General features: G+C 44.7%; 1 protein-coding gene across 3 annotated transcripts; it reads left to right on the top strand.

Moving 5' to 3' along the window:
- The first annotated feature begins 11,939 nt into the window (after window positions 1-11,939).
- PRKAB1 (protein kinase AMP-activated non-catalytic subunit beta 1) lies at window positions 11,940-22,434 on the top strand. Of its 3 annotated transcripts, none has more exons than XM_001363011.4 (7): window positions 11,940-12,058; window positions 12,717-12,893; window positions 15,756-15,919; window positions 16,859-16,952; window positions 17,208-17,322; window positions 19,868-20,001; window positions 21,085-22,433. In XM_001363011.4, the coding sequence occupies exons 2-7, from the start codon at window positions 12,726-12,728 to the stop codon at window positions 21,229-21,231; spliced, it is 822 nt and encodes a 273-aa protein (XP_001363048.1). In that variant the 5' UTR covers window positions 11,940-12,058; window positions 12,717-12,725; the 3' UTR covers window positions 21,232-22,433. The 3 variants fall into 3 exon arrangements, with proteins under 3 accessions (XP_001363048.1, XP_056677633.1, XP_056677632.1); XM_056821655.1 differs by lacking the exon at window positions 11,940-12,058 and adding an exon at window positions 12,305-12,570 and having other exon boundaries at window positions 21,085-22,434; XM_056821654.1 differs by lacking the exon at window positions 11,940-12,058 and having other exon boundaries at window positions 12,356-12,893; window positions 21,085-22,434.
- The last annotated feature ends 453 nt before the right edge of the window (window positions 22,435-22,887 follow it).

The raw sequence follows: 22,887 nt of genomic DNA, 5'->3' as shown, positions 1-22,887 counted from the left end.
AGTTGGCATTGGAGTGAGGCCACAAAGCACAAGGAAGATTGTGAAGGATGAAGACGGACAAGGACATTTTTAGGTTGCAGAAGCAGCAGGAGCAAAGATTGGAAGATCAGCGGGATAAGAACTTATGTGGAAACAGTGAGTGATCCAGTATAATGAAAATGAAATATGGAAAGCAAAGCGAGAAAGGCAGGCACTGGCACAATCCAGTGGAAAGAAAACTGGATTTGGAACCTGAAGACCTGGATTCTAAACCCACTTCTGCCTCTTATATGTTTGATTATAGGCAAGTCCTTGAATTTCTATAGGCCTCAGTTTCCTCATCTGTAAAATGAGGTATTTAGGTGAAATCTCTTCTTAATTCTCCTCTAGCTCTATGACCCCATGACCTTGCCCCTGAGCCACCTAGCTGCTCTTTGGCAGCCCTGATCTTTCTCATGAAATACCCCATCACCTCCTGCCTGTTAGATATCACCAACTGTATGTCCCATAGACATCTCAGACTCAACATGCCCAAACAGAACTCAACAGCTCTCCCCCTAAACCCTCCTCTGTCTGAATGTCCCCATTGTTTCCTCCAGGTACCAGGAGCTGCCTTGGTTTTTAGACCGATGCCCATCTCCACTCCTCTTGGGGTTACTTAGTTTCATTTTGTCATTCCCAAGCACCAAATTCTCTAGCTCTGAGCCATCACACATGTGGCCCACCACAAGTAGCCCATGGTCTTCCAAATGGGATTGTTTTGAGGAGAAAGAAAGTAACTGCTTGGATACGTTATCCAATTGATATCTACAAAACACTTTGATACCTAGGTGGAGTGGCAGGGAGTAAATAAGCATTTATTAAGCACCTACTGTGTACCAAGTCCTGTGCTTACTGCTTTACAAATATTGAACGATTTGATCTTCCCAACAAGTCTGGGATATGGATGCTTTCATTTTGAAAGGAGAGGAAGGCTGAAACAAATCTTTTGGCTTTAGAGTATCCTTTGTTGAACTCTTACCAGAACAGATCAGCTCTTATCTGAGGAAGTGGGTATCCTCTCCAAGGAGGAAAGGATTTAGAGAGGGAAGGGTCCTTTCAGGTCGTGGAGTCCAATCCCTTCATTCTACACCGGAACAGACACAGGTCCAAGAGCATTAAATATCTTCCCCCGAGTCACACAGCAAGGAATTAAAACCACCAGGGATCAAAGTCAGGTCCTTTGATTTGGGATCCAAACTTCTTTCCACTAATCCATCCCGTTTTACTTTCTACATCTGGGTTTCCCCAAAAAGGTGAGATTTCATATTGCACACCAACAGACATGTATTAAATGTCTGAGGCACTGATCTAGTACACATAAAAATACATGGATCATAAATATAAAGTTAACATTTAAAATAAATATAAAATAGTTAAAAGTGATGCCTTAAGTGGACAGGTATGTTGGTGGTCCAGAGCTTTGGGAAGACCTGAATTCAAATATGGCCTGAGACATTCACTGGCTGTGTGGTCAGTCACTTCATCTCTGTCTGCCTCAGTTTCCTCAACTACAAAATGGGAATAATAGCAGCACCTGTCTCCTAAGGTTGTTGTAAGGAATAAATGAGATAATAATTGTAAAGTGCTTTGCAAACCATGGTGCAACCAGGTGGATCAGGAAGACCTGAATTCAAATCCGTCCTCAGTCTCTTCCAAGTTGTATAACTGTGGACAAGTCGTTTAACTCTGTTTGCCTCTATTTCATCATCTGTACAATGAGTTGATGAAGGAAATGGAAGACCACTCCATTATCTCTTCCAAGAAAATCCTAAATGAAGTCACAAAGAGTTGGACATGACTGAAGCGAATGAACAACAATGAGGACAGTAGAATATATAAAAGATATGAAGGGACCAGGTTGTGAAGAGCTTTAAATGCCAAAAGACTTTATATTTGATCCAGGAAGTAACAGGGAGCTACTGCCATTTAATGAGCAAGGTAGAAGAGGGGGAGGACATGGGCAGATTAACAGTTTAGGAAAATCACTTGAGCAACTAAGAGGAAGGATTACAGAGAAGAGAGACTTTGAGGCAGGAAAACCAATGAGAAGGATACTGCCAGCTCTAGGGAAGAAGGATTGAGAATCTTAACTAGAGTGGTAGCCATGTGAATGGTGAGAACATAGTGTACGTATGTTACAAATACAGAGAAAGAAGTTACAAGATTTCACAAATGATTGGCTCTATGGGGTGAGGAAAGAAAGAGTGGCACCAAGCTCATGAACCTGGATGACTGGAAGGATGGAGAGGCCAGCATACAGGAGCAGGAAAGTTTTGAAGTTTTGAATAGAGGTAGGTGGGCAGAAGGGAAAGAAGGTTCCGTTTCAAACATACTAAGTTTGAGTTGCCTATGGGAAATGCAGTTCAGAATGTCCAATGGGAAGTTGCCAATTTAAGCTCTCTCCTGGGAGCTCAGGAAAGAGACTAGGACTGGATTTGTTGTTGTTTGGTCCCTTTTCAGCCATATCCAATTCTCTGTAACCTCATTTGGTTTTTCTTGGCAAAGATTCTGAAGTAGTTTGCCATTTCCTACTCTGGCTCATTTTACAGCTGAGGAATTTAAGACAAATAGGGTTAAATGACTTGTCCAGGGTTGCACAACTAGCTGGAATGTCTGAGGCTGGAATTGAATTCAGGTTTTCCTAATTCCAGACTCAGAGCTCTATTCACTGCATCTCCTAGGAACCCCCCAGTTAACAAGTATTTATTAAGCACCTACTATTTGCCAGGCTCCATGCTAAGCATGGAGGATACTATTTGTAGGAAAACATACCCATGTTTGTAGCAGAGTCTCCCTCCAAGAACAAGAGGCTCCAAACTAAATCCAGAAGAAAGAATTGTGCTTTAGAAAAATGTTCTTAAGATAATAAAATAGCCTAAGCTGGTAAAATGGCCTAGGGCCATGTTAGTGAACCTATGGCTCACATGCCAGAGGGGGCTGCTCCCCTCCCCCTCTCCATACACACCTGAGGTTATTTCTCCCATCACCCAAATCTCTGCTCAGCAGCCCAGTGGGAGTGCTTCCTCCCTTCCCTATCTGAGGTAAGAAGATGGCTCACATGCAGCAGGAGGGTTACAGTTTGGTCATTCCATCTCTAAAAGGTTCACCATCACTGGCCTAGGGGTTAGTAGAATTATCTCAGGGCTGGTAGAATAGCCTTGGGGCTGATAAAATAGCCTCTAGATGTGGATCAGGGTTTGTATATTTATTGAGAGTCTGGGGCTTGTCACCTCCCATTCCTGGAAAATCTCCACCTTTTCCCAGAATAGTCCACCCCTCAACATTACAGGCATTAAAGGCTGAAAACCCCATAAAATGTGCATTGAGAAGGTGGACCCAAATTCAGGTAGAGTGTGGTTTGGGGTCTGACACATCAAAGGTTATCTTAAGGACACTAGGAAAGGCATAAGGAGCATGTGCAGGTTTGGGGGGTTCTGCTGGACTGCCAGAGCACAGCAGTGTACATGTCCCATAATTCCCCCCATTGTCCACCTGCCATCATTTGTCAGAGTAGGAGATTATGGAATGCCTTCATCAAAAATGAGAACATAGCGGGAGAGGGAGATACAGAATAGCAGATGACCACTCTAGGTAATTAATAATGCCTAACAATTCAGAACTATACAAGCGATTTGTGCTACAGAGAACAGCATAAAGCTGGCACACAAAGCAGAACAGTACATTATATAGTACAGAACCATTACAAGTGTTTATGAATGGTTAACTGATTAATAATACGGATTCTGCAATTTATGCTTGATTAATGCTAAAACTACAGATTTTGCAGTTTATGCTTAACTAGTGAGAAATACAAGATTTCAGAACATGAGGGTCTCTGCCTATTGCCCACCTCCATCAATACAAAAAGGCAAAAATAGTCCAGCTCTCAAGGAGCTTACAGTCCAGTGTAGGAGACAACAGAAAAACAGCTATGGACCAAGCAAGATACATACCGAAAAAATTGGAGATCAACTCAGAGGGAAGGTGCTAACATTAAATCCTCAAGAACTGAGAAAAGGCCATTACATTTTGCAATTAAGAGGTGGTGTTGAGGGGAATTATGAAAGTCTTCTCAAAGAAGGCGGGATTTTAGCTGACATGGGAAGTCACAAATTAAAGTTGAAGAGGGAGAGAATTCCAGGCTGGGGACACCATCAGTGAAAGTGCAGGGAGTTGGAAAATGGAGTGTTGAGTTCAGGGAACTGCAAGGAAGCCAGTGTTGCTGGCTCATGACATATAAGAAGGGTGGGAAGGTGTGAGGAGACTGGAAAGATAGAAAGGGGTCTAGTAGTGAATGGTTGGAAAAGTCAGAGAAAGGCTCTTATATTTGATCCTGGAAGTAATAGGGAGTCATGGCATTTATTGAGCTAGGAATCAAGTTATTACACCTGCACCCATGAGATCTGACTACATCACCAAGTGACAGACAGACAGACAGACAGACAGACAGACAGACAGAGGGAGAGACAGAGAGAGAGAGAGACAGAGAGAGAGAGACAGAGAGAGAGAGAGAGAGAGAGAGAGAGAGAGAGAGAGAGAGAGAGAGAGAGAGAGAACACCTATGGGAATGTCCACAGCGTGTGGGAATGACATAAAATGAAGATTCCATAAAAAAAGACTGAATAGGAACAGTAGTCAGAAGGAGATCCAAGAGAGACAAGGATTGATCACACACACACACACACACACACACACACACACCAGAAAGAGAGAATCCAGGAAGACAATTTAGTCTACAGTATTAAATGCTACAGCGAGGTCAAGAAGTCAAGAATTGAGAAAAATCCCTTATGCAATTTAAAGATTGTGCAGAGAGCAGTTTCAGTTGAATCATGAAGATGTGGAAGTGTTGGCCTTGAGAACAAAAAGCCCACATCATCACCAAATGCTGGAATTTTTTGAAAAAGAAGAGGCTGGGGTAGGATGTCAGAGGGAAGCAAAATGAGAAAGAAGAAAGAAAAGGAAGCCCAAGATAAAAGTAATACATTTATGGAGGGAAATATGAGTTGAGAACCTCAACAGAGGGGAAGGAGAGGTGTGAAAGACTTGAGAAGAAAATCAAAGATTTGGAAGAATTGTGAGTGAGAAAGGGAAGCAAACGGGAAGAGTGGGATGACCTTGCTGTCATGACAGCTCATGGTTAGCAACAATTTGTGGTGGACCTAATCACAGATTTTATTATTCTCTCCAGTTCTGCTCAGCAGTACCTGAAGATAACTGAAGGGGTTAGATGGTGGAAGCAAACCACAATTGAGGTTTTATAAGAAATGATAAGCAAAAGCTGAAGGGAGCAACGAATTTAATTGCAGACAATGGGGTAGAGTTGAACTGGTTGGCCAAGGAGTAAATACTCCTGGGCAGGAAAGGGAATAAATATATCCTGATGCAGGACAGTTGTGTTTTGTCTATCTTCTTTCTCTTTTTTCATTTACATGAAGTCATCCTTCATTTTTGAAGAGGACCAATGACATGTCTTGAGTAATTTGTGAGTTGGATTTAAGAGAGGCAGAGTTGCACAATCATCAGCCTCACTCTCTCTTCCAAAGTCATTGAAGTCCAGTGACAAGGAAAAAGTCAGGACAATTGGCAATGGCTCAGGATACAGAAGATGACCTTGGCATCTTCCATGACTGACCAAACCTCTAGGCACTCCACAATCCTTCATAACCATGGAATAAATTGTTCTCATTCACCCATTTCACTTGGGGAAGTCTTCACACACTTTGGGTAGACATCTCCCTTACTCACCAATGGGTTCAAGACTTATTGGTTTCCCTCAACCTGTTTCTTCAGGTCTTCTGAGACAGTTTTGCCTGGGGGTGGCCACTGCCCTGCTACAATTTCTAGGAGCAACAGGTGACAGTTGAGTGATAGGTGGACACCAAAGGTGGATGAGGCACTACTAGTCCTCCCTGGGCAACTAGGTGCTCCCATAGCACCCAGGACTGGAGATCATGGTGAGGACAAAGAAAATTCAGAACTCCTAAGCAGAGAAGTGAAACACTTGGGAGTGATCACAAGATCACAGGAAAGATTATCTCTGTATTACAGAGACAGAGTGAAGGAGTAGGTCACAAGAATCAAGTATATTCAAAAATTGGGAAGTTAAGGAGTTTGAAGGAGTATCAATATAAATGCTAAAATTCCCCAGAAGGAGAGCAAGTATTAGGGCAGAACAAGTTGTTGTTTGGTTGTTTCCAACTCTTTGTGACCCCATGGGCCATGGCTCACCAATATAATTTATGGGATTTTCTTGGCAAAAATACTAGAGTGATTTGTCATTTCTTTCTCCAATGGATAAAGGCAAACAAGTTAAGTGACTTGCCCAGGGTCACACCACTAGTAAATGTCCAATACTAGATTTGAACTTGTCTTCCTGGTTCCAGATCTAGAGCCTTACCCATTGAACCATTGATCCTTAGTAAAGAACAGAACTGTGAATCACCGCATACTTTAAGGAAGGAGGGAGAATTTTGTGGGGGTCATTAGATAACTGGTACTAGAATCAGGTGTAGAGATGTTTGAATTAAAATGGACCTAAAGAGGGGGCAGCTGGGTAGCTCCGTAGATTGAGAGCCAGGACTAGAGATGGGAGGTCCTAGGTTCAAATCTGGCCTCAGACACATCCCAGCTGTGTGATCCTGGACAAGTCACTTGACCCCCAGTGCCTAGCCCTTACCACTCTTCTGCTTTGGAGCCAATACACAGTATTGGCTCCAAGACAGAAGGTAAGGGTTTAAAAAAAATTAAATAAAAAAAAATTTTTTAATTAAAAAAATAAAATGGAACTAAAGGAAGAGAGGTTGTTGAGTGATGGACCTACCTAGTGTGTCTTTAAGTATCTGAACAGCTGCCCTATGGAAGGAGGATCTGCCTAAGAATTAGGCTGGAGGGACCATAGACTGTCTTGTCAGCCCTAAACTTTATTATAGAAGTCACTTGTCAGAAGGCAAAGACAAGGGGCCCCTCTAGATGTTAGTAAGCGAATGAATATCCTCCCAGCACTTCAAGCTTCTAACACTTGATGGTTCATCAGATGAGCCATGTATAGAAGGAATCGTGTTAACTGGGAAAGGGCACACGAAAGTATTCTGGGATAACAAAAATGTGTGGCGATGGTGGAATGTGTCTGAGGAGCTCAGAAATCTGTCCGGGAGACGTATTTGAATTTTGTCCTGCTGTCCATGTGAAAGAGCTGATTTTCCTCCCCTAGGGCATTTCAGTGTCTCTAATTTTAACTCTGGTCATCGACACCATCAGGATCTGCCACCCCCAGAGGGCAAGGGAAATCTGAGGTCTTATTGCACTGAAAGATTATCCAGTTACCAAAGGTCAGCCTAAAAGCCTTCAGAGCTTGGTTGTAGGCAACCTTCAAAATGGAGATTAGGGAGAAAAAGCACAGTGATCTATTTTTCAGCTAGAGTAAGAAAAGAATCACAGAATCTGAGCATTGGAAGGTTTCTCAGAGGCGATCGAGTCCAATTTGTATCTGGACAAGAACCTAAAGTCAGTCGACAAGCATTTCCTTTTTTTTTTAAACCCTCACCTTCTGTCTTAGAATCAATACCTTCTAATCTAAGGCAGAAGAGTGGTAAGAACTGGTTAAGAAGGGTTAAGTGACAGCTTAAGGATGGGGGAGGAGAAACATGTTTGTAAGCAGCTGAGAAGGAACTAGTAGATATGGAAAGATCAAAGATTAGAAAGAGGGGAAGAATTATATAATTGTGAGTGAATGCAGGTGGGTTGGCTTCCATGAGGATGGAAGAGAAAAAGGATACTGAGGAAGAGGAGAGGGAGAAGACAGAGGAGAAAGCGATGAATGGGTAGTAACCAGTAGGACACCATGTTTAGGAAGCATAAAATGAGTGGATTTAGCAGAGGAAAGAGAAGGATTGACCAGACTCACAAAAGGAAGACCAGGAGAGGGCAGCATTGCCAAAGCAAGAGGAAGAGGATCCAGGAGAAGGATATAACTTAAAAGGATGAAAAGCCAAACAAGAACGTTGGATTTAGCAAATAAGAGATCTCTGGTGACCTTTAAAAGGGCACTTTCAGCAGGGTTGTCAGGAAGCCCAAAGCCAGGAGAAGGAAGTGAGTATATGGAATCAAACAGTACTCGATAGTCGGCTTTCTTTCTAATCTCACTTTGACTTCTTTCTTTTCATTTCTCATCACCTGCATTTTTCGATGTATCTTTCCATCTTCTCCTACACTACAAGCTATCCCTTATAGCAAACATTTAAAAGGAAAAATCTAGCCCAGAATTGAGCACTCTAAGAGAGCCAGAGCTCAAGGGGTCAACTGGATCAAAGGAAATATTGCAAGTTTTTTTGTTGATTTTTTTTTAGGAGAGTAGAGTGTGTTCACAGGTACTGGAACCATAAATAGATAAATAGAAATTGCAGATCTGGTACAGAGTGATTAACAAGGCAAACATTTAGACAGCAAGGGGGGTGGGATGTCTCAACCTTTTTTATGTTAAATTGATACTGCTCTCACACCTGATGCAGGCTCTCATCACCTCAGACCTAGACCATGGCAATAGCTACTGGTGGGTCTGCCTCCCAACTCCTATCTGTCCTCCATTCAGCCCCTTAAGTGATTTTCCCAAAATGCAGCTCTGATCATGTCACCACTCCCTCCTCTCCTTTAATACACCCTATTGTGGCCCAATAAACTCTAGGGGCTCCCTATATTAACCTCTAGAACCAAATGGAAAATCCTTTGTTAGGGATTCAAAGTCTAGCCCCCTCCTACATTTCCAGTTGTCTAAAATTTATATCTCCTATGCCACTGCCACCCCAACCCCACCCTCGTGTACTCTGTAATCCAGTGACATTGGCCTCCTGGCTATTCCTCAAACAATATCCTCCATCTCCACACTCCGGGCATTGTCTCTGGCTGTCCAGAAGGCCTGAAATTCCCTCCTTTGCTTCCTGGCTTGTCTGACTTCATTCAAGTACCAGCTAAAAGCCCACCTCTTACAGGAAGTCTTTCTCCATTTCCCTTAATTCTAATGCCTTCTCTCTATAGATTATTTCTAATTTATCATATATATATATAAGTATGTATATATAAGTATATATATATATATATATCCATATATAAAGAGACAAAGACAGAGAGAGAGAAGGGGGAGAGAGGGAAGAGAGAGAGACAGAGATAGACAGACAGAGAGACGGAGAGATGGAGAGATGGAGAGATGGAGAGACAGAGAGTCAGAGAGACAGAGACAGAGAGAGAACAATGATGGCACAGTAGATAGAGTGCTAATCTTGGAGTCAGGAATTCTTGATTCAAAACTAGCCTCAGACACTTTCTATCTATATGATCCTGGCCAAGTCATTTAACCCATTTAACCCTTGCCTCAGTTTCCTCATCTGTAAAATAGCACTAATACTAGTCCCTGACTCTTAAATTGTTGTGAAGATCAAATAAAATAATAATTGTAAAACATTTAGCACAGTTCCTGGCATGTAGTGTTACATAAATATTAGCTTACATGGGTATATAAATATATGTATGTGTATGTACACATATTTGAATATGTCTACTTACATATACATATATTATATATATAATTTTTGCATATCCATATTTACATATTGTCCCTCCTGTTAGACTGTAATAAGCTCCTTGGGAGCAGGGACTGTCTTCTGCCTTTCTTTGAATCCCCAGCATTTAGCACAGAGCCTGACACAGAGAAATCATTTCAATGCTTGTTGTGTGTTTCACGTACTTCTTTGGCGATCAGGTAAAGCCTATGGCCTCCTTCTCAGAATAATGTTTTTAATTAATTGCAGGAAATACTAAATTTCACTTAGAAGTCAATGAAAATAAAGATGTCATTTTTCTCAGTCAATCTGCAAACTCCTCTGAAATCCATCCTTGAGCTCTAGGGTAAGAATCCCAGTCCTAGAGGCTCTTGGAAGGGAGAAGATGTAGGGCCCAAGTAGAAGCGTTAGACCTGGCCTGAAGGAAGGTCACTTTATCTGTCTTCTAAGCCTAGATGAAGGGAGGAGAGAGGAAGTGAATACAGAAAAGGATTCCAAGGTGTGGGAATCTGAGACATGAGGGATTTTACTTCAGATATTCACTAAAGTAGGAGGTGAGCTTGTCACCTTTGGAGCAGGAAGATAGAAGAAAGAAGATGCCAGAAGAGGATTTGATAGGCAGAGACTTGAAACAGTTACAGAGATATAAGGAACTGAGGAGGCGAAATAGAAGAGAGATTTGAATTTAAACCCTGCCTCAGACACTAGTTGTGTGACCCTAGACAAGGCAGTTGACCTCTTGCTTTGTTTCTGTAAAATGAGGATAATAATATAGCACCTACCTCTCAAGGTTGTTGGGAGGATTGAATGAAGCAAAATAAATTGCTCTTTGCAAACTTTGAAGCATTATATAAATGATAGCTGTTTTGTTGGGGTTTTTTAAGTCTGTAACACCTAGTATTTTTTGTGGAAACTACAGAAATTCTTTTAATTTTTACTAAGGAGTAAGGATGTGTATTTTGCTGGACTAAAAATCCAGGAATCCACAGGTCATTAGACTGGATGTCTCTAAAATCCTTCTTTCCTTCTGTAAAGAGTCCCAGCCAGGGCCACTTGTGAAGGACTCTGGCCTCAACCAGGATGTCATTATTTGTAGGATGTATTAAAGAAGAGTGATGAATCTGGAGTCCAACGACTTGAAACCCTGGCCCTAATACTTTTGTTACACAAACCCAACACCCACACCCCAAGGCCTGGAGTGAGGAAGGGTTGTTCCTCCCACAAGGGCTCACGTAGAGTTCCAGATTCAGTTCTGGAGAAGCTTGACTCTTGAAAGAGGGGATCTGGAATTTCTTGAGAAATCTGAGTCATTGCTCCCACCTCTGAGTTTCATAGGGGAAATCTCTCAAACAAAGCCAAGGTTAGAGTCTCCTCTTTATGGGATTGATGATGAGGTCAGCTTAGTAGAATCTTGGACTTTAGACGTGGAAGGGATCTTAGAAGTCATGTAGTCAATCCAATATTTTCGTTTTTGCAGAGGAGACAGCATAAGTTTTCATCTAGAAAAAGATCCAGAGGCAGCTAGGTAGCTCCATGGATAGAGGCCTGGATTCAGGAGGACCTGAGTTCAAATATGATCTCAGATACTTCCTACCACATAACCCCCCTTGCCTAGTCCTTCCTGCTCTTCTGCCTTAGGAGGAGAGGGAGAGGGAGAAGAAGAGGGAGAGGGGAGGGGAGGGAAGAGGGGAAGGGAGAGAAGAGGGAAAAAAGGGAGAAGAGGGGAAGGGAGAAGGGGAGAGGAAAGGAAGAGTTATAAAGTAGATATCTGGTGTGATGTTTTGTAGCCTTCTCTGCAACTTGGGTAGGAGGGTGTTTTGTTAAGTACAAGCATTTATATGATGATTTAAAGTTTGCTATTATCAAATTTTGATCCTCCCAACAATCCTAGAAAAAAGACATTTTCATAGGTGGGTAAACTGAGGCTCGGAAAGGTTAAATAATTTGCCCAAGGTCACACTGCTGAGCCAAGGTATGAGGATGGATTCGAACTTAAACTAAATACTTACTCCAGAGTTCTTCGCAGAGCGCCACCTAGCGGTGCTTTGGAAGGCTATAGAAACGTGAGGTGCATCTGGGATAAAAGCCACCCGGAGCGCATATCTGCGCAGGCTCAAAGGCTCGCTCTGGGACTTCTGGAGCGCCAGCCTGCCCCGAGATCCCCGCCCTTAGCCATGCCCCTTCTTGCGCCCTTGTACACCATCCCCTCCGGTGCCCTAGATCGGAAGCGGAAATGGTATCTTGCTTGGCACAGTTCTCCCTGATACAGCCTTAGGGCCGCCGCAACCACCAGAAACGGAAGTGGCGGCTCACTAGGCATTGTGAGCGCTCCGCCTCTATTGCTCTCCGTGGCTCGGAGGACTCGTCAGGAGACCGGAAGCGGAAATTGCTCAACGGGAAGGAGACGTCGCCTCGTAGCCTGGCGGGGGCTTTTTCGGTTCTAGGAGCTGTAGTAGCGGCGGCGGCGGTAGCAGCAGCAGCAGGTAAAGAGCCTGAGGAAGCGGGGGCCTTCCCCTTCCCTGTCCTTCTCCCCGCGCGTGCATTCCCTTTCTATGACGTGTCCGGGTGCCGCCGTGTATGTGCCCCCAGCTTGGGTCCCTGCGTGTGCGCGTGTATTTGTTCGTGCGTGTCAGTGTGAGGAGCCTGCATGTGTGACACGCACATGAGGATCAGGACCCCCTCCCCCGCTCCTTCCGCTGCCTCCTGTTCCCTTACTGTCACCCATGTCCATCGGTGCCCCCTCCCCTGTCTTGGTCTCAGCGTCCCCACCAAGTGTGCGCATCATGGGGGAAGGGAGAGTGCAGCAGAGTGCCCCTTCCCCACGTAGGACCTGTCAGTGTCAAGGTCCCCCACCCTTCCTGGAGTGTCACGTCGATGTCAGGTCCCAGCGGGGGTGCGCTTACTTCGGACTCCCCACTGCGTCAGTGTCAGCGTCCCTGCCTCTGTGTGTGTCCTTGTCCTAAGTGTGTTCCTAGAGGCGCTCCCTACTCCCCAGGTGCTAGATGACCTTCCCTCACAGACTAGGGGTAGTTGCCTCTCTCTCCCTTTCTTCCTTCTCAGCCTGGTGTGTCGGGTCTTCCTTCCCCCTCCCTCCCTTCCCCCACCCATGAGATTCCCCCGGTCTTCGCTGTGTCCCCCCAGACTCCCAACATGGGGAACACAAGCAGTGAGCGGGCTGGGATGGAGCGCCAGGGAGGCCACAAGACAGCCCGGAGGGATAGTTCCGGGGGAGCCATCACGACCAAAGATGGGGACAGACCCAAGATCCTGATGGACAGCCCCGAGGATGCTGACCTCTTCCACTCTGAAGAGATCAAGGTACAGCCTGTGTGGCTCTTTTCCCCTCTTCCTTACCCCCCTTAAGGGCTCCTGCAGGAAGTTTCCCAGCATTGGGACAAGAGGTCTCTCTGGAGACATGTCTCCATTAAGCTGGACAGTTCACAAAATGAAAGGTGCACAGGAGCTCTTAGCAATTAAAGGAGAAATATATAATTACTGAGAGGGAAAAAAAATCGACCCAAGGGAGTAGGAATACCTAATATCACAAAAGCCACTAGACAGCTCGGGAACAGATTTTCAAAATCTTGCTTAATTAAAGTGAAAAAGCTAGCAGTTATTAAGTCAGTTTGTGCTACTCTTTTTTTAACCCTTACCTTCCATCTTAGAATCAATACAATGTTTTGGTTCTAAGGCTGAAGAGTTTATTAACTAGGCAACAGGGTTAAATAACTTGCCCAACAGCTGGGAAGTGTCAGAGGTCAAATTTGAACCCAAGACTTGTCCCTAAGCCTGGTTCTCAATCCTCTGAGCCATCTAGCTGCCCCAGTCTGCTACTTTATAATTTCACAACTTGGTGCCTTTTCTTTGCAAACAGGTTCGTTTGTTGACTTATGTAGAGGTCACATTATTTATTAGCCTAGTGACAGACTATCAGAGCTTTCTGTGGTGCCCGATTTCTACTTGAAATTTCTACTATTAAAAGAAAGTAAAGAGTCATTGAGGTATCTTTTCTATTAATCAGAGAGAGAAAAAAAAAGAAGAGAAAAAAGGCCAGAACAAGGAAGATGACTTCAAGGCTATCAGGTTGATTTTGTTCTGTACTTAAAAGAAAATCAAGCAGTACATAATTGAGACTTGAAATTTCATCAGTCCTCTTTTTATTTTCTCCCATGTATGAATGCATATGCTCATTCTGCTTGTTGTTTTAGTTCAGAATAAAATCAAACTTTGAGAAAAACTTTTTTCTATAAAATAGAACCAAGGAAAATTAATTTTCTTTTTGGAAAGGCAAATGGGAGTGAAGTCATCTTTCTCCATATACAATATTTTTTCCAGTTAGAGTTCTTAGCTCCTCGCTCTTTAAAGACTAGTCAAGGTGCCCCTTTATTCCTTATTTAAAGTCATTTCCTGCCAACTCTACCATGTCCAATTTTCCTCCACTGTGACATCTTCAAGGTGATGGTGACATTGTGTAGCTTTGGCAACTGATACTAAACACAATCTAGCCTAAGAAACTAGCAGCTGTTGTCCTACAGTGTTAACAGCTTAGGAGAAAAGGAGCATGGAAAGGAGGGCAATTTTAATATTAAAATATATTTACTTGGTTACCATCTAATTACCTCTCTGTCCTTCAAGTGCCCTAATTATTCATTACACCTGTTGGGAAGAGGCCATATAGGGGTAAGAGAAAGAGCAGTGCAGGTTCTAAGCCCAGCCTTCCATTGACCAAGGGAGTGATTCTGGGGGTCTGTCACTGAACTGGAACCTCCTCCTGTCAGTTATAAATACACCTGTGCTACCTGCCTCTTAGGATCATTGTGAGGAAAGCACTCTTGAGACCTGTACACTCTTAGGTAGGAGCTCTCATGATTTAGGGGATTTTTTCCCACCTCATCATGTACTTTTCTTGATTATTGGGTTGGGTAATAGCTTCATTTCCACATTCCCTAGCTTGGAGTTTGCTTCTTGAATCAAATATTCATTTTGAATTTGACATGTAGCTCGTAGAAAGTTTTCAGAGTGCCAAATGGCTCATCGTGGTCTCCATATTGCATATTAGGAAACTGGACCTAAGGAAATTCACCTCTTGCCCATGGTCACACATCTAATAACATTAAAGGCAGGATGAGAGCCTCAGTCTTTGTGGCTCTAAATTTCTGCCTGACCTTTGACCCCTTGGGGCAGCTTGTTGAGTTGATTATTTATTCCAGTGGAAGTTGTCCTCCATGACTAGAGGAAGGGAAGGATAAGCCATTTAAAAGCAACATCTAAGCATCCTAAATATCCAGTATTAGAAGCAGGGAAAAGAAATGTTGGAAATGTTTTTGGTTTTGTTTTTTAAATAGAACAAAATTCTGCCTGTTTGGTTATTCAGTCATTTCAGTAGTATTTGAGTCTTTGTGACCCCATTTGGAGTATTCATGGCAAAAATATCAGAATGGTTTGCCATTTTCTTTGCCAGATGAGGAAATAGGCAAACAGGGGTAAGTGATTTGCTCAGGTCACAGAAATTAAGAAATGTGAGGCTAAATTTGACCTCGGGTCTTCCTGACTCCAGGTCTGGTACTCTGTTCACTGCATGCCACCTAGCTGCCCATCTAGTAGTATGATACAAAACTAATTTAGCAATTACTCAGTATAAAGGAGTGATGTTTATTTTACCAAGTTGAAGAATTCTATCAACTGTTAACCACATTTAACAGAGACTGATAACCCATTTCTTTGGGAGCTCTCTAAGCACATTCTCAACCTGAAATTTCTGCTCTTTCAGACTTCTTTGGTCTCCTGCCAGTCTGGGATAAAAGGTGTCAAAGAAGTTGCTGGTTACTTGGTTAAAATATTAGGTGAATATTCTTCTAGAGAGCGACAGTTGTTGGGTTTTTTTTTACTCTTATCTGCCCTGAGTAACTCACAAGTTTTCTGAACTTTTTACCTTACACTCCTTAGTGTATTGGATAACCAATATTTTTTAATGAGTTGACGGCTTTAAGGTAGTAACTTATAAATTTGTGTCCCATAAATCTCCCTTAGGATAATAAATTGACAAAAATTAAACCGATCTTGAGATTGATCTCTTTCCAAACCAAGCTTTTTCATTTAGGAAAATTAGAAAACTTCTCATTGCCTAATGCTATTGCGTTTGTTAGGGGACTAGTGACCTCTAAATCTCAATGCTTATAGGCTCCAGAAAAGGAAGAATTCCTTGCATGGCAGCATGATCTGGAAGTGAATGACAGAGCTCCCACCCAGGCTCGTCCAACTGTGTTTCGCTGGACAGGGGGAGGAAAAGAGGTTTATTTATCTGGATCCTTCAATAACTGGACTAAACTTCCCCTCACGAGAAGGTACGTGTGGCAGTTTTTCTATATGAAGTTCACTTGCTTGTCTTTTTGATGGAACTCCATAAATGACAGCTTTGGCTGGAGATACCAAACAGGAAATAGCTTGTATGGTAATTCAGAAGGTCACATCCAAATTTCTGGGGTCCAGCCAACTTTCCATAGGAATAACCTAAGACTTCCCATTCCCTAAACAACTAACATCTTTGGACATAAAACATAGAGTTTTCAACTAAGACTGCTCCTAGAAAGGGGAAAAAGCATCTTGTTAAGAGGGGTCATTGGCAGAGATCCAGAAAGTCTTTCTGGGGCCTGGATCCACTAGATTCCAACTTCAGTTGTATATAAAAAACATGCCCTAATGAGAACTACAACCTCCTTGATGACCGGATGGAAAAACAATGGTCAGCCCAGCCCATGATGTAAGTGGTCCCAGGCCACCTTCCCAAAAGAGAAAGTAAACCACTCTCTTGGTGTGCTGCTTCCTCTCCAAACCAAGCTGGTCCCACCTCTCCCCAGTCATCCTAACAAGGCCAGTTCTCCAGCAGGAACACAGCCCCTTGTAGCACTGTACATTCTTGATGCATTTAAAACAGATGCAGGAAACAGATTCTGGTATGTGGCAGCGTCTGGCAGTCCACGTGAAATGTAAAAATATGAGGGAAGGCAGTTTGTTAGGAATTGTCTCTGGTGTTTCTACTCTTCTGTTGGGTCCTGTAGCTCAGGTCTGTGTTTAGAACATTGAACTGAATTGCTTTAGTTATCTGAAAATACCTTCCCTGCTGTTGTAGCTGAGCTTTCTTCATCTTGGGTGGCCATTCTGTTCATTTCTTTTCTTTGGGTGGTTATGGGAAGCCACTGAAAGTATTGATTTTTTTTAAATTGGAGGGGTTGGGAGAGAGACAGTGATCCAACCCAAACGATCTCCTTCCTTTTGCATTACAGCCACAACAACTTTGTAGCTATACTGGATTTGCCAGAAGGAGAGCATCAGTACAAGTTCTATGTGGATGGTCAGTGGACCTATGATCCCTCTGAGGTACAGATTCCTTTTTTTCTAGATGGTAACACTTGGAATAACAAACCTTTCCTTCTAAGTGGCTGCACACAAAGGCCCCTGGGCCTTGCACCACCTCTGCCAAGGCAATTAAAGACTTCTTCCCTTGGCTGAGCTTGGCAATGGTATTGATTGACCCTCTTTGTTGATTAAGACTAGCCACTGGTGTAGCCAATAGATGAATGCTCTAAATTAGTGGTTTCCATGTTGTGATTTCTACCTGTCTACCTCTTCCAGCCAGTAGTGACCAGCCAGCTTGGCACAGTCAACAATGTCATTCAGGTGAAGAAGACTGACTTTGAAGTGTTTGATGCTTTAATGGTGGATTCCCAAAAGTGCTCCGATGTTTCAGGTAGAAAACCAGTTCTTTTCTATACTGTACATAGAGGTGGGAGCATGACTGTGCAGCGTTGCAGCCAAAGCTTATCTGGTGTATTCTCAGGCCTCCTTTGTGCCCTACATTCAGGGAACATTTAGAACACGAGGAATGGTGCTGAAATTCTCTCTGGTTTGATTGATGATTATTTGTGATCATAGGATTTAGAGCTGGGAAGGGTGTGGGGACCAATCTCTGGGCCCAAGCTTTCCTGCACCAACAAGGAAACAGGCCCAGGAAATGAAATGGCTTCCTGAGAGACGTGGGGCCATTGAGCTCAAAAATAAACATTTGAGCCTTTTTCCTCCAACTCCAAAACTAGTATTAGGTCTGAACCACGCTGGTATTTCACTTCTCTTGTGACTATTCCGCAGAGACCTATCCTAATAAAAGCAGACTCTAAGGCTGGTAGTAGTGGTCAGTCTCAAACCGGGGACAAAATTGAAAAGACAGGCCTTCAGACCAGCTCCTCATCAGGGGGTGGATGACCAGGGTAGGTGACCTGGACAACCAGCTGTGACCGCTTCCTGTGCCAGGTGTACGTCTGAGGGCAACTGGAGGATTCCAGTTTCCAGCCCTGTGGGGGAAGCCAGGCTACCCATACAAGCTGTCCTTGTCAGAGTTTCTATGGAGGAGTTCTTTTCTATACCGTGCATAGAGGTGGGCCTGTCCCAGGAAGTGTACCTGTTCTTGACTGACCGTGTGACACCGTCAGCCATATGGCCAGATGGGACCCTTGACTCATTTGGCAGGGTCAGTCCTTGAGTGGAGGAGTTAAGAGATTGTTTGCACAGAAAGTGCTTGTGTGTGGTGGCATTCTCAGACTCTTCATGGGAGGCAAATTACCTAGGAACACAAATAGAACCCCATAGTTCAGGGTTGGAGGTGGATTTGTAATTGAGCCTTTACACACACGGCCTCTCCCCTCTGTGCATGGCAGTTTTAACCAATTACGAGGGGCTCTTACTGAACTAGCTTTTTCCAGCAACTATTCTCCTTAGGAGTGACTTTGTCTCATGAGAACTCTCAGGCACTGGCGGAATCATAGTCATTAGGGTCTCCTGTTATTTTCATTGAATTTGAAAATCGTGGTAGCCTCTGGTGAGAGAAAAGACAACTATTATGTTGCTGATTAGTATGATTTCACACAGGATTTGAAAACCTGAAAAATAGCAACTATCCAGGTAGGAAGGCATTTATGACTATAAGAGAAACAGCTGCTTATTATTTCTGATTTATGCAAATAGCAACCTACCTGCTTTGAGATCTGTGGAGGGGGATCCCCTGAATCTGCCCCCGCTGCGGTGAGATATTCTCAGTGTTGATTGCCTTCTGGAAGAAAACCTTAACCAGTGCTCCACAAAGCTTTTGAGTTCTGGTCACTCCTCTGTTCTCAGTTTTCTGCATCTTCTGCAGTCTTTCTTAGCTTCTCCTTGCTGTAAAGATTAAAATTTTGGGGATACTGAGGCAGGTAGAAATTAGTTTCTCTCTGCAAGGAGTATTATATTTTTAGAGGTTTATTAAAGGTTGAGGATTAAAGAAAATACAGAATAAGAAAAACACGTGTCTAGGCCCAGAGAGGCCTAGACACAACCTCACCTACATTATCAAAAGAGCCGCATCTGCTTGCAAGCAGAAACAGGAAAGGCCAACCACAAAAGCCTTTGCAATCAGGTTAAAAACCCCATCTCGTTCTCTGCCCAGGTGAGGTTTCAGTGAGATTAGAGGGCATTCTGGGGAAGTGGAGCAAGGGCTTCTGGGGAATTGAAGTCCTGGATTCAAGTATCCATTTTTACATTGCTGTGATCAGGTTATTTGAATATAGGCTTGCTCCTAAGGAAATGAGCCCCCTGGGGTTTGGTGCTCTGCTAGTATTCATCAAACTTCACTTTGAAACAGCCTGAGAGCTGAGTAACCAGCATGCAGAATCCTCACCCAGTCATGCACAGCTTCCTAAGATAAAGCCACAAAGGTGGTGCTGATGAGACCACAGCACCATCCCATGACAGTGAGGCGCCTTCACAGTGTTGGTGCCCTTCATGGAAGGGGACCTCAAGGTCCCCTAAGCCAAGCCAGACCATCTGCCAAGCTATGGGAAGCTGATAAGAAGCTTTCCATGAAGTTTTAAAATGTACTGACATGGCCACCTTGGTGCCACAGCTGGCACCCCTGGCTTGGGGTTTTCTTCCTTGTTCTGTCCAAATTTCCCCCAGCATACTCAGTTATTCTTCAAGCGTTTACCAGCGCTCCTGGAAGAAGCCCAGATCATGATCCTCAGGGAAGGGTGGTGACTGGTGGGCTCTCACTCCATTTCTCTCCATGCTCTGATGTTAGGACCTCAGTGGCCACTTCTAAAATATGTGCCAATCCCTTAGCCAGAATGTAAAGGACTTTCTCATCTTCTCTGGGAACCTTGGATCCCTTTATCTCTAGGAAGGGAAAACCCAAAGCACCCAATGAATCTATAAATCACCTGAACTTTTCTCAAATAAATTTATTTTTCTCATAATCTTCCTGGCAGAGCTTTCAAGTTCACCACCAGGACCCTACCATCAGGAGCCTTATGTTTGTAAGCCAGAGGAACGTTTCAAAACTCCACCCATCCTTCCCCCACACCTGCTCCAGGTCATCCTCAATAAGGACACCGGCATCTCAGTGAGTACAAATAGAGGTTCTCCAGTCTCCAGCCTTTCTCTTTCAAAGCTTTGCCAGCCAATGAGCCGGTAGACATAGCTGCTTGTCCCAGTGGCCATGGGCCACTTAGCTGTTGGCTATGGGATGTTCCACTTTTTTTCTTAGAGTCTGATCTTTTCTTTTTTCCATTTTGCTAAAGAACTTTTCTGTTCTCCAGCTAAATTCTTTCATACATTTAACTGAGCAGAAATGGCCTGGTTGTTGTGTCCTCCAAATGCTGTCCCTCACAGCCCTGGTTCCAGAAGGTTCCAGTATTAGGAGACACTTTGCCTACCACCAGCTATCCCCAAAAAACCAAACTCGTATCCCAGCATGCCAAGATTTAAGGATATCATTTGGGGCGACTCTTCAACTCACAAAGGAAGAAGAGTTACTACTTTAATTATAGCTCAGCCTGGCCTATGAAATGTGCGTGTCCTCTGAAGCTTCCAGAATTAGCCTGGGCATTCAGCACAGCATTTTCTAGATTAGGAAAAACCCAGGGTTTGTTGCCTTTTCTCCAGGCTGCACATTTCTTTAACATCAACCAAGGCTACCCCCAGGAGTGAGGAGCAGGTTGCTTCCTTTTGCTTTGGAGCTTCCCTTGGAGCCTAAAACTGCTTCCACTCCAGAGGGACGGCCCACAGTGGGGAAATTGGTTGATGGAAAGTTGATACTGGACATAAAGCCCAGCCCGGTAAACTGCCTGGTGATTGCTGGCCTGGTTTCCCCAGTAGATGCTGCTCCGTAGTCCTCTTTGACACATGTTCTTCCAGAGTCTATAGGAGAGGGCAAGAGTTTCATGGCCATGGCGTAGTGGAACCTGTTGGTTTTGAGACCCAGCATGGGCTCCCAGGAGAGGACTCGCCCTGTCCACATTCTGTGGCTGCCCTCCTGAATGAGAGAAATGGGGCTTCCAGCATATGCTCTCTCTCCCCCCCCCCCTTCTTCCCTTTTCCTTTCCCTCAGACATCCCCCTGCTCTCCAGTGGGGTGGCAGCGTGCCCCATTCCCACCAAAGCTCTCTGCCATGGGGTCTGACTGGCTTTCCCTCTTGTATTCTCAGTGTGACCCAGCTTTGCTCCCCGAGCCCAACCACGTCATGCTGAACCACCTGTATGCCCTGTCCATCAAGGACGGCGTGATGGTGCTCAGTGCCACCCACCGCTACAAGAAGAAATACGTCACCACCTTGCTGTACAAGCCCATATGAAGCCCCGGGAGGCGAGGCCGCCAGCGCCGGGGAGCTGGGAGAGGACAGCGTGACCCGACTGCAGCTTCGTGCCCGCACCCCGGTCTTCATTCCATGCCCTTCTGAGACATTTCCCACTCGCCCTCTGGCAAGATCGCTCCTGAGGAGCCAGGCCAGCCGTGGCCACTGACCGACCGTACGACCTGCTGGCATTTACCCTGACAAAGGATGGCGTAAAAGGAGCAGAAGATTGACCAAAGCCAATCCAGAGTGTGGGGAGACCTGGGGGGCCCCTCAGAAGTGGGCACTGATGGCCACTAGGCACCGTCCCAAAAAAGAATACTAAATGAAGCCCAAACCACCGTTGCGGGCTGCTCTGTCTCAGGTAGCTGGGCCCAGCCAAGGTTCTCCGCCGGCCTTGGATGTGACAGTAGGTTCAGCTGCAGCCGATGCCTCCAAGCAGTAGGCCTGCCCCCCTGGCTGGGGGCGAGCTGGCAGAAGCAGCTTTGGCCTGTCCCCATCCCTCACAAGCACAGAGCGCACTTGGGTTTCAGGCGGGGGGAGGGAGGGATGCATAGAGTAGAGATATGACGCAGGCTTATAAAGGCATTTTCTTTTTTTAATTACCAACACGCGGGTGTGGATCATGTGAAAAGGACCCCTCAGGGACCTCCTGGTGCAGCGGACTCATCATCCCAGCTGTGGCCGGGCACTCCGAGGGCCAGCCGGGCACTAACAGGATCACCATCTCCTAGGTTTGGGTGGTGGTTTGGCGCTGTTGGGAATCATCCAATCAGTATGTAGGAGGACAGGCGACCCTCCAGACTCGTTTCATGGCTGAGATCTCAAAACCAAATGATCATGGAAGGCTCCAGCAGGTGCCAACCATTTAGGAAAGCTTTTGTTTTTTAAGGGAATCTCCAATTTCCAGGGTGGGTGGCCTGAGCTCCACCTCACAAGGAAACGCCAGCGAATCAGCGACAAGACTAGGCGCTCCGGCCCCCTCTGGCTTATCAGTGGGCGGCCTGGACCCCCAAGATCAATCCTTGGTTACCTCACTCCAGTATTCATTCTGTGCGCCCGAGTTTTCAGGCACTCTTGTTGTATCATTTTGGAAACACTGAATTGCTGTCACCCTGTCATACCTCTTAACCACATTTCAATAAAGCTTTTATAAAAAAGCATACATCTCTCACTGAACCCATGGGAAGCAGTCTGAAGGTTCCTGCTTATTGTTAGTAGACTGACTACAGGATCAGTGGACTCACTGCAAAATCCCAGAGACTCTTGGGCAGGAGCTTCAGCTTCTCTAACAGAGGACCAAATGAGTATTTGTACGGTGCTCCCCACAGCTTAAGCACTGGGTAAATATTAGCCATTGGTATTGGAATGAGGTACCGCTATCCTCTCCTGAGCCAGGGCATGCTGGGAGATAACTCATTGGGAGCAAGTTTTCACCTGGCATCCAGCTTACATGGCCTCTTACCTTGGGGCCAAACAGACCAAACCTAATCCCTTGTGCAGGAGCTAGCCCTTTAAGAACTTGGAGACCTAGCAAGTTCCCACCTGAGTTCTGCTGTCCAGGAAAACCATCCTCAGAGGCCCTTCCACCTAACCTTTTTTGACACAAAAGTCCCTTCCCATCCTGGTTACCCTCCAGAGCTAGGAGAGCCCTTC

The sequence above is a fragment of the Monodelphis domestica genome, chromosome 3 (genome assembly GCF_027887165.1).
Source record: "Monodelphis domestica isolate mMonDom1 chromosome 3, mMonDom1.pri, whole genome shotgun sequence".
Classification (NCBI taxonomy): Eukaryota; Metazoa; Chordata; class Mammalia; order Didelphimorphia; family Didelphidae; genus Monodelphis; species Monodelphis domestica.
This window is presented reverse-complemented; position numbering and strand designations above follow the sequence as displayed.

Excerpts from the sequence above, each read along its gene's own strand:
- PRKAB1 (XM_056821655.1), top strand. The coding sequence starts at position 12,726 with ATGGGGAACACAAGCAGTGAGCGGGCTGGGATGGAGCGCCAGGGAGGC. Across the intron at positions 12,894-15,755 it reads TCCACTCTGAAGAGATCAAG|GCTCCAGAAAAGGAAGAATT; the intron begins GTACAGCCTGTG and ends CAATGCTTATAG. Across the intron at positions 17,323-19,867 it reads AAAGTGCTCCGATGTTTCAG|AGCTTTCAAGTTCACCACCA; the intron begins GTAGAAAACCAG and ends TCTTCCTGGCAG.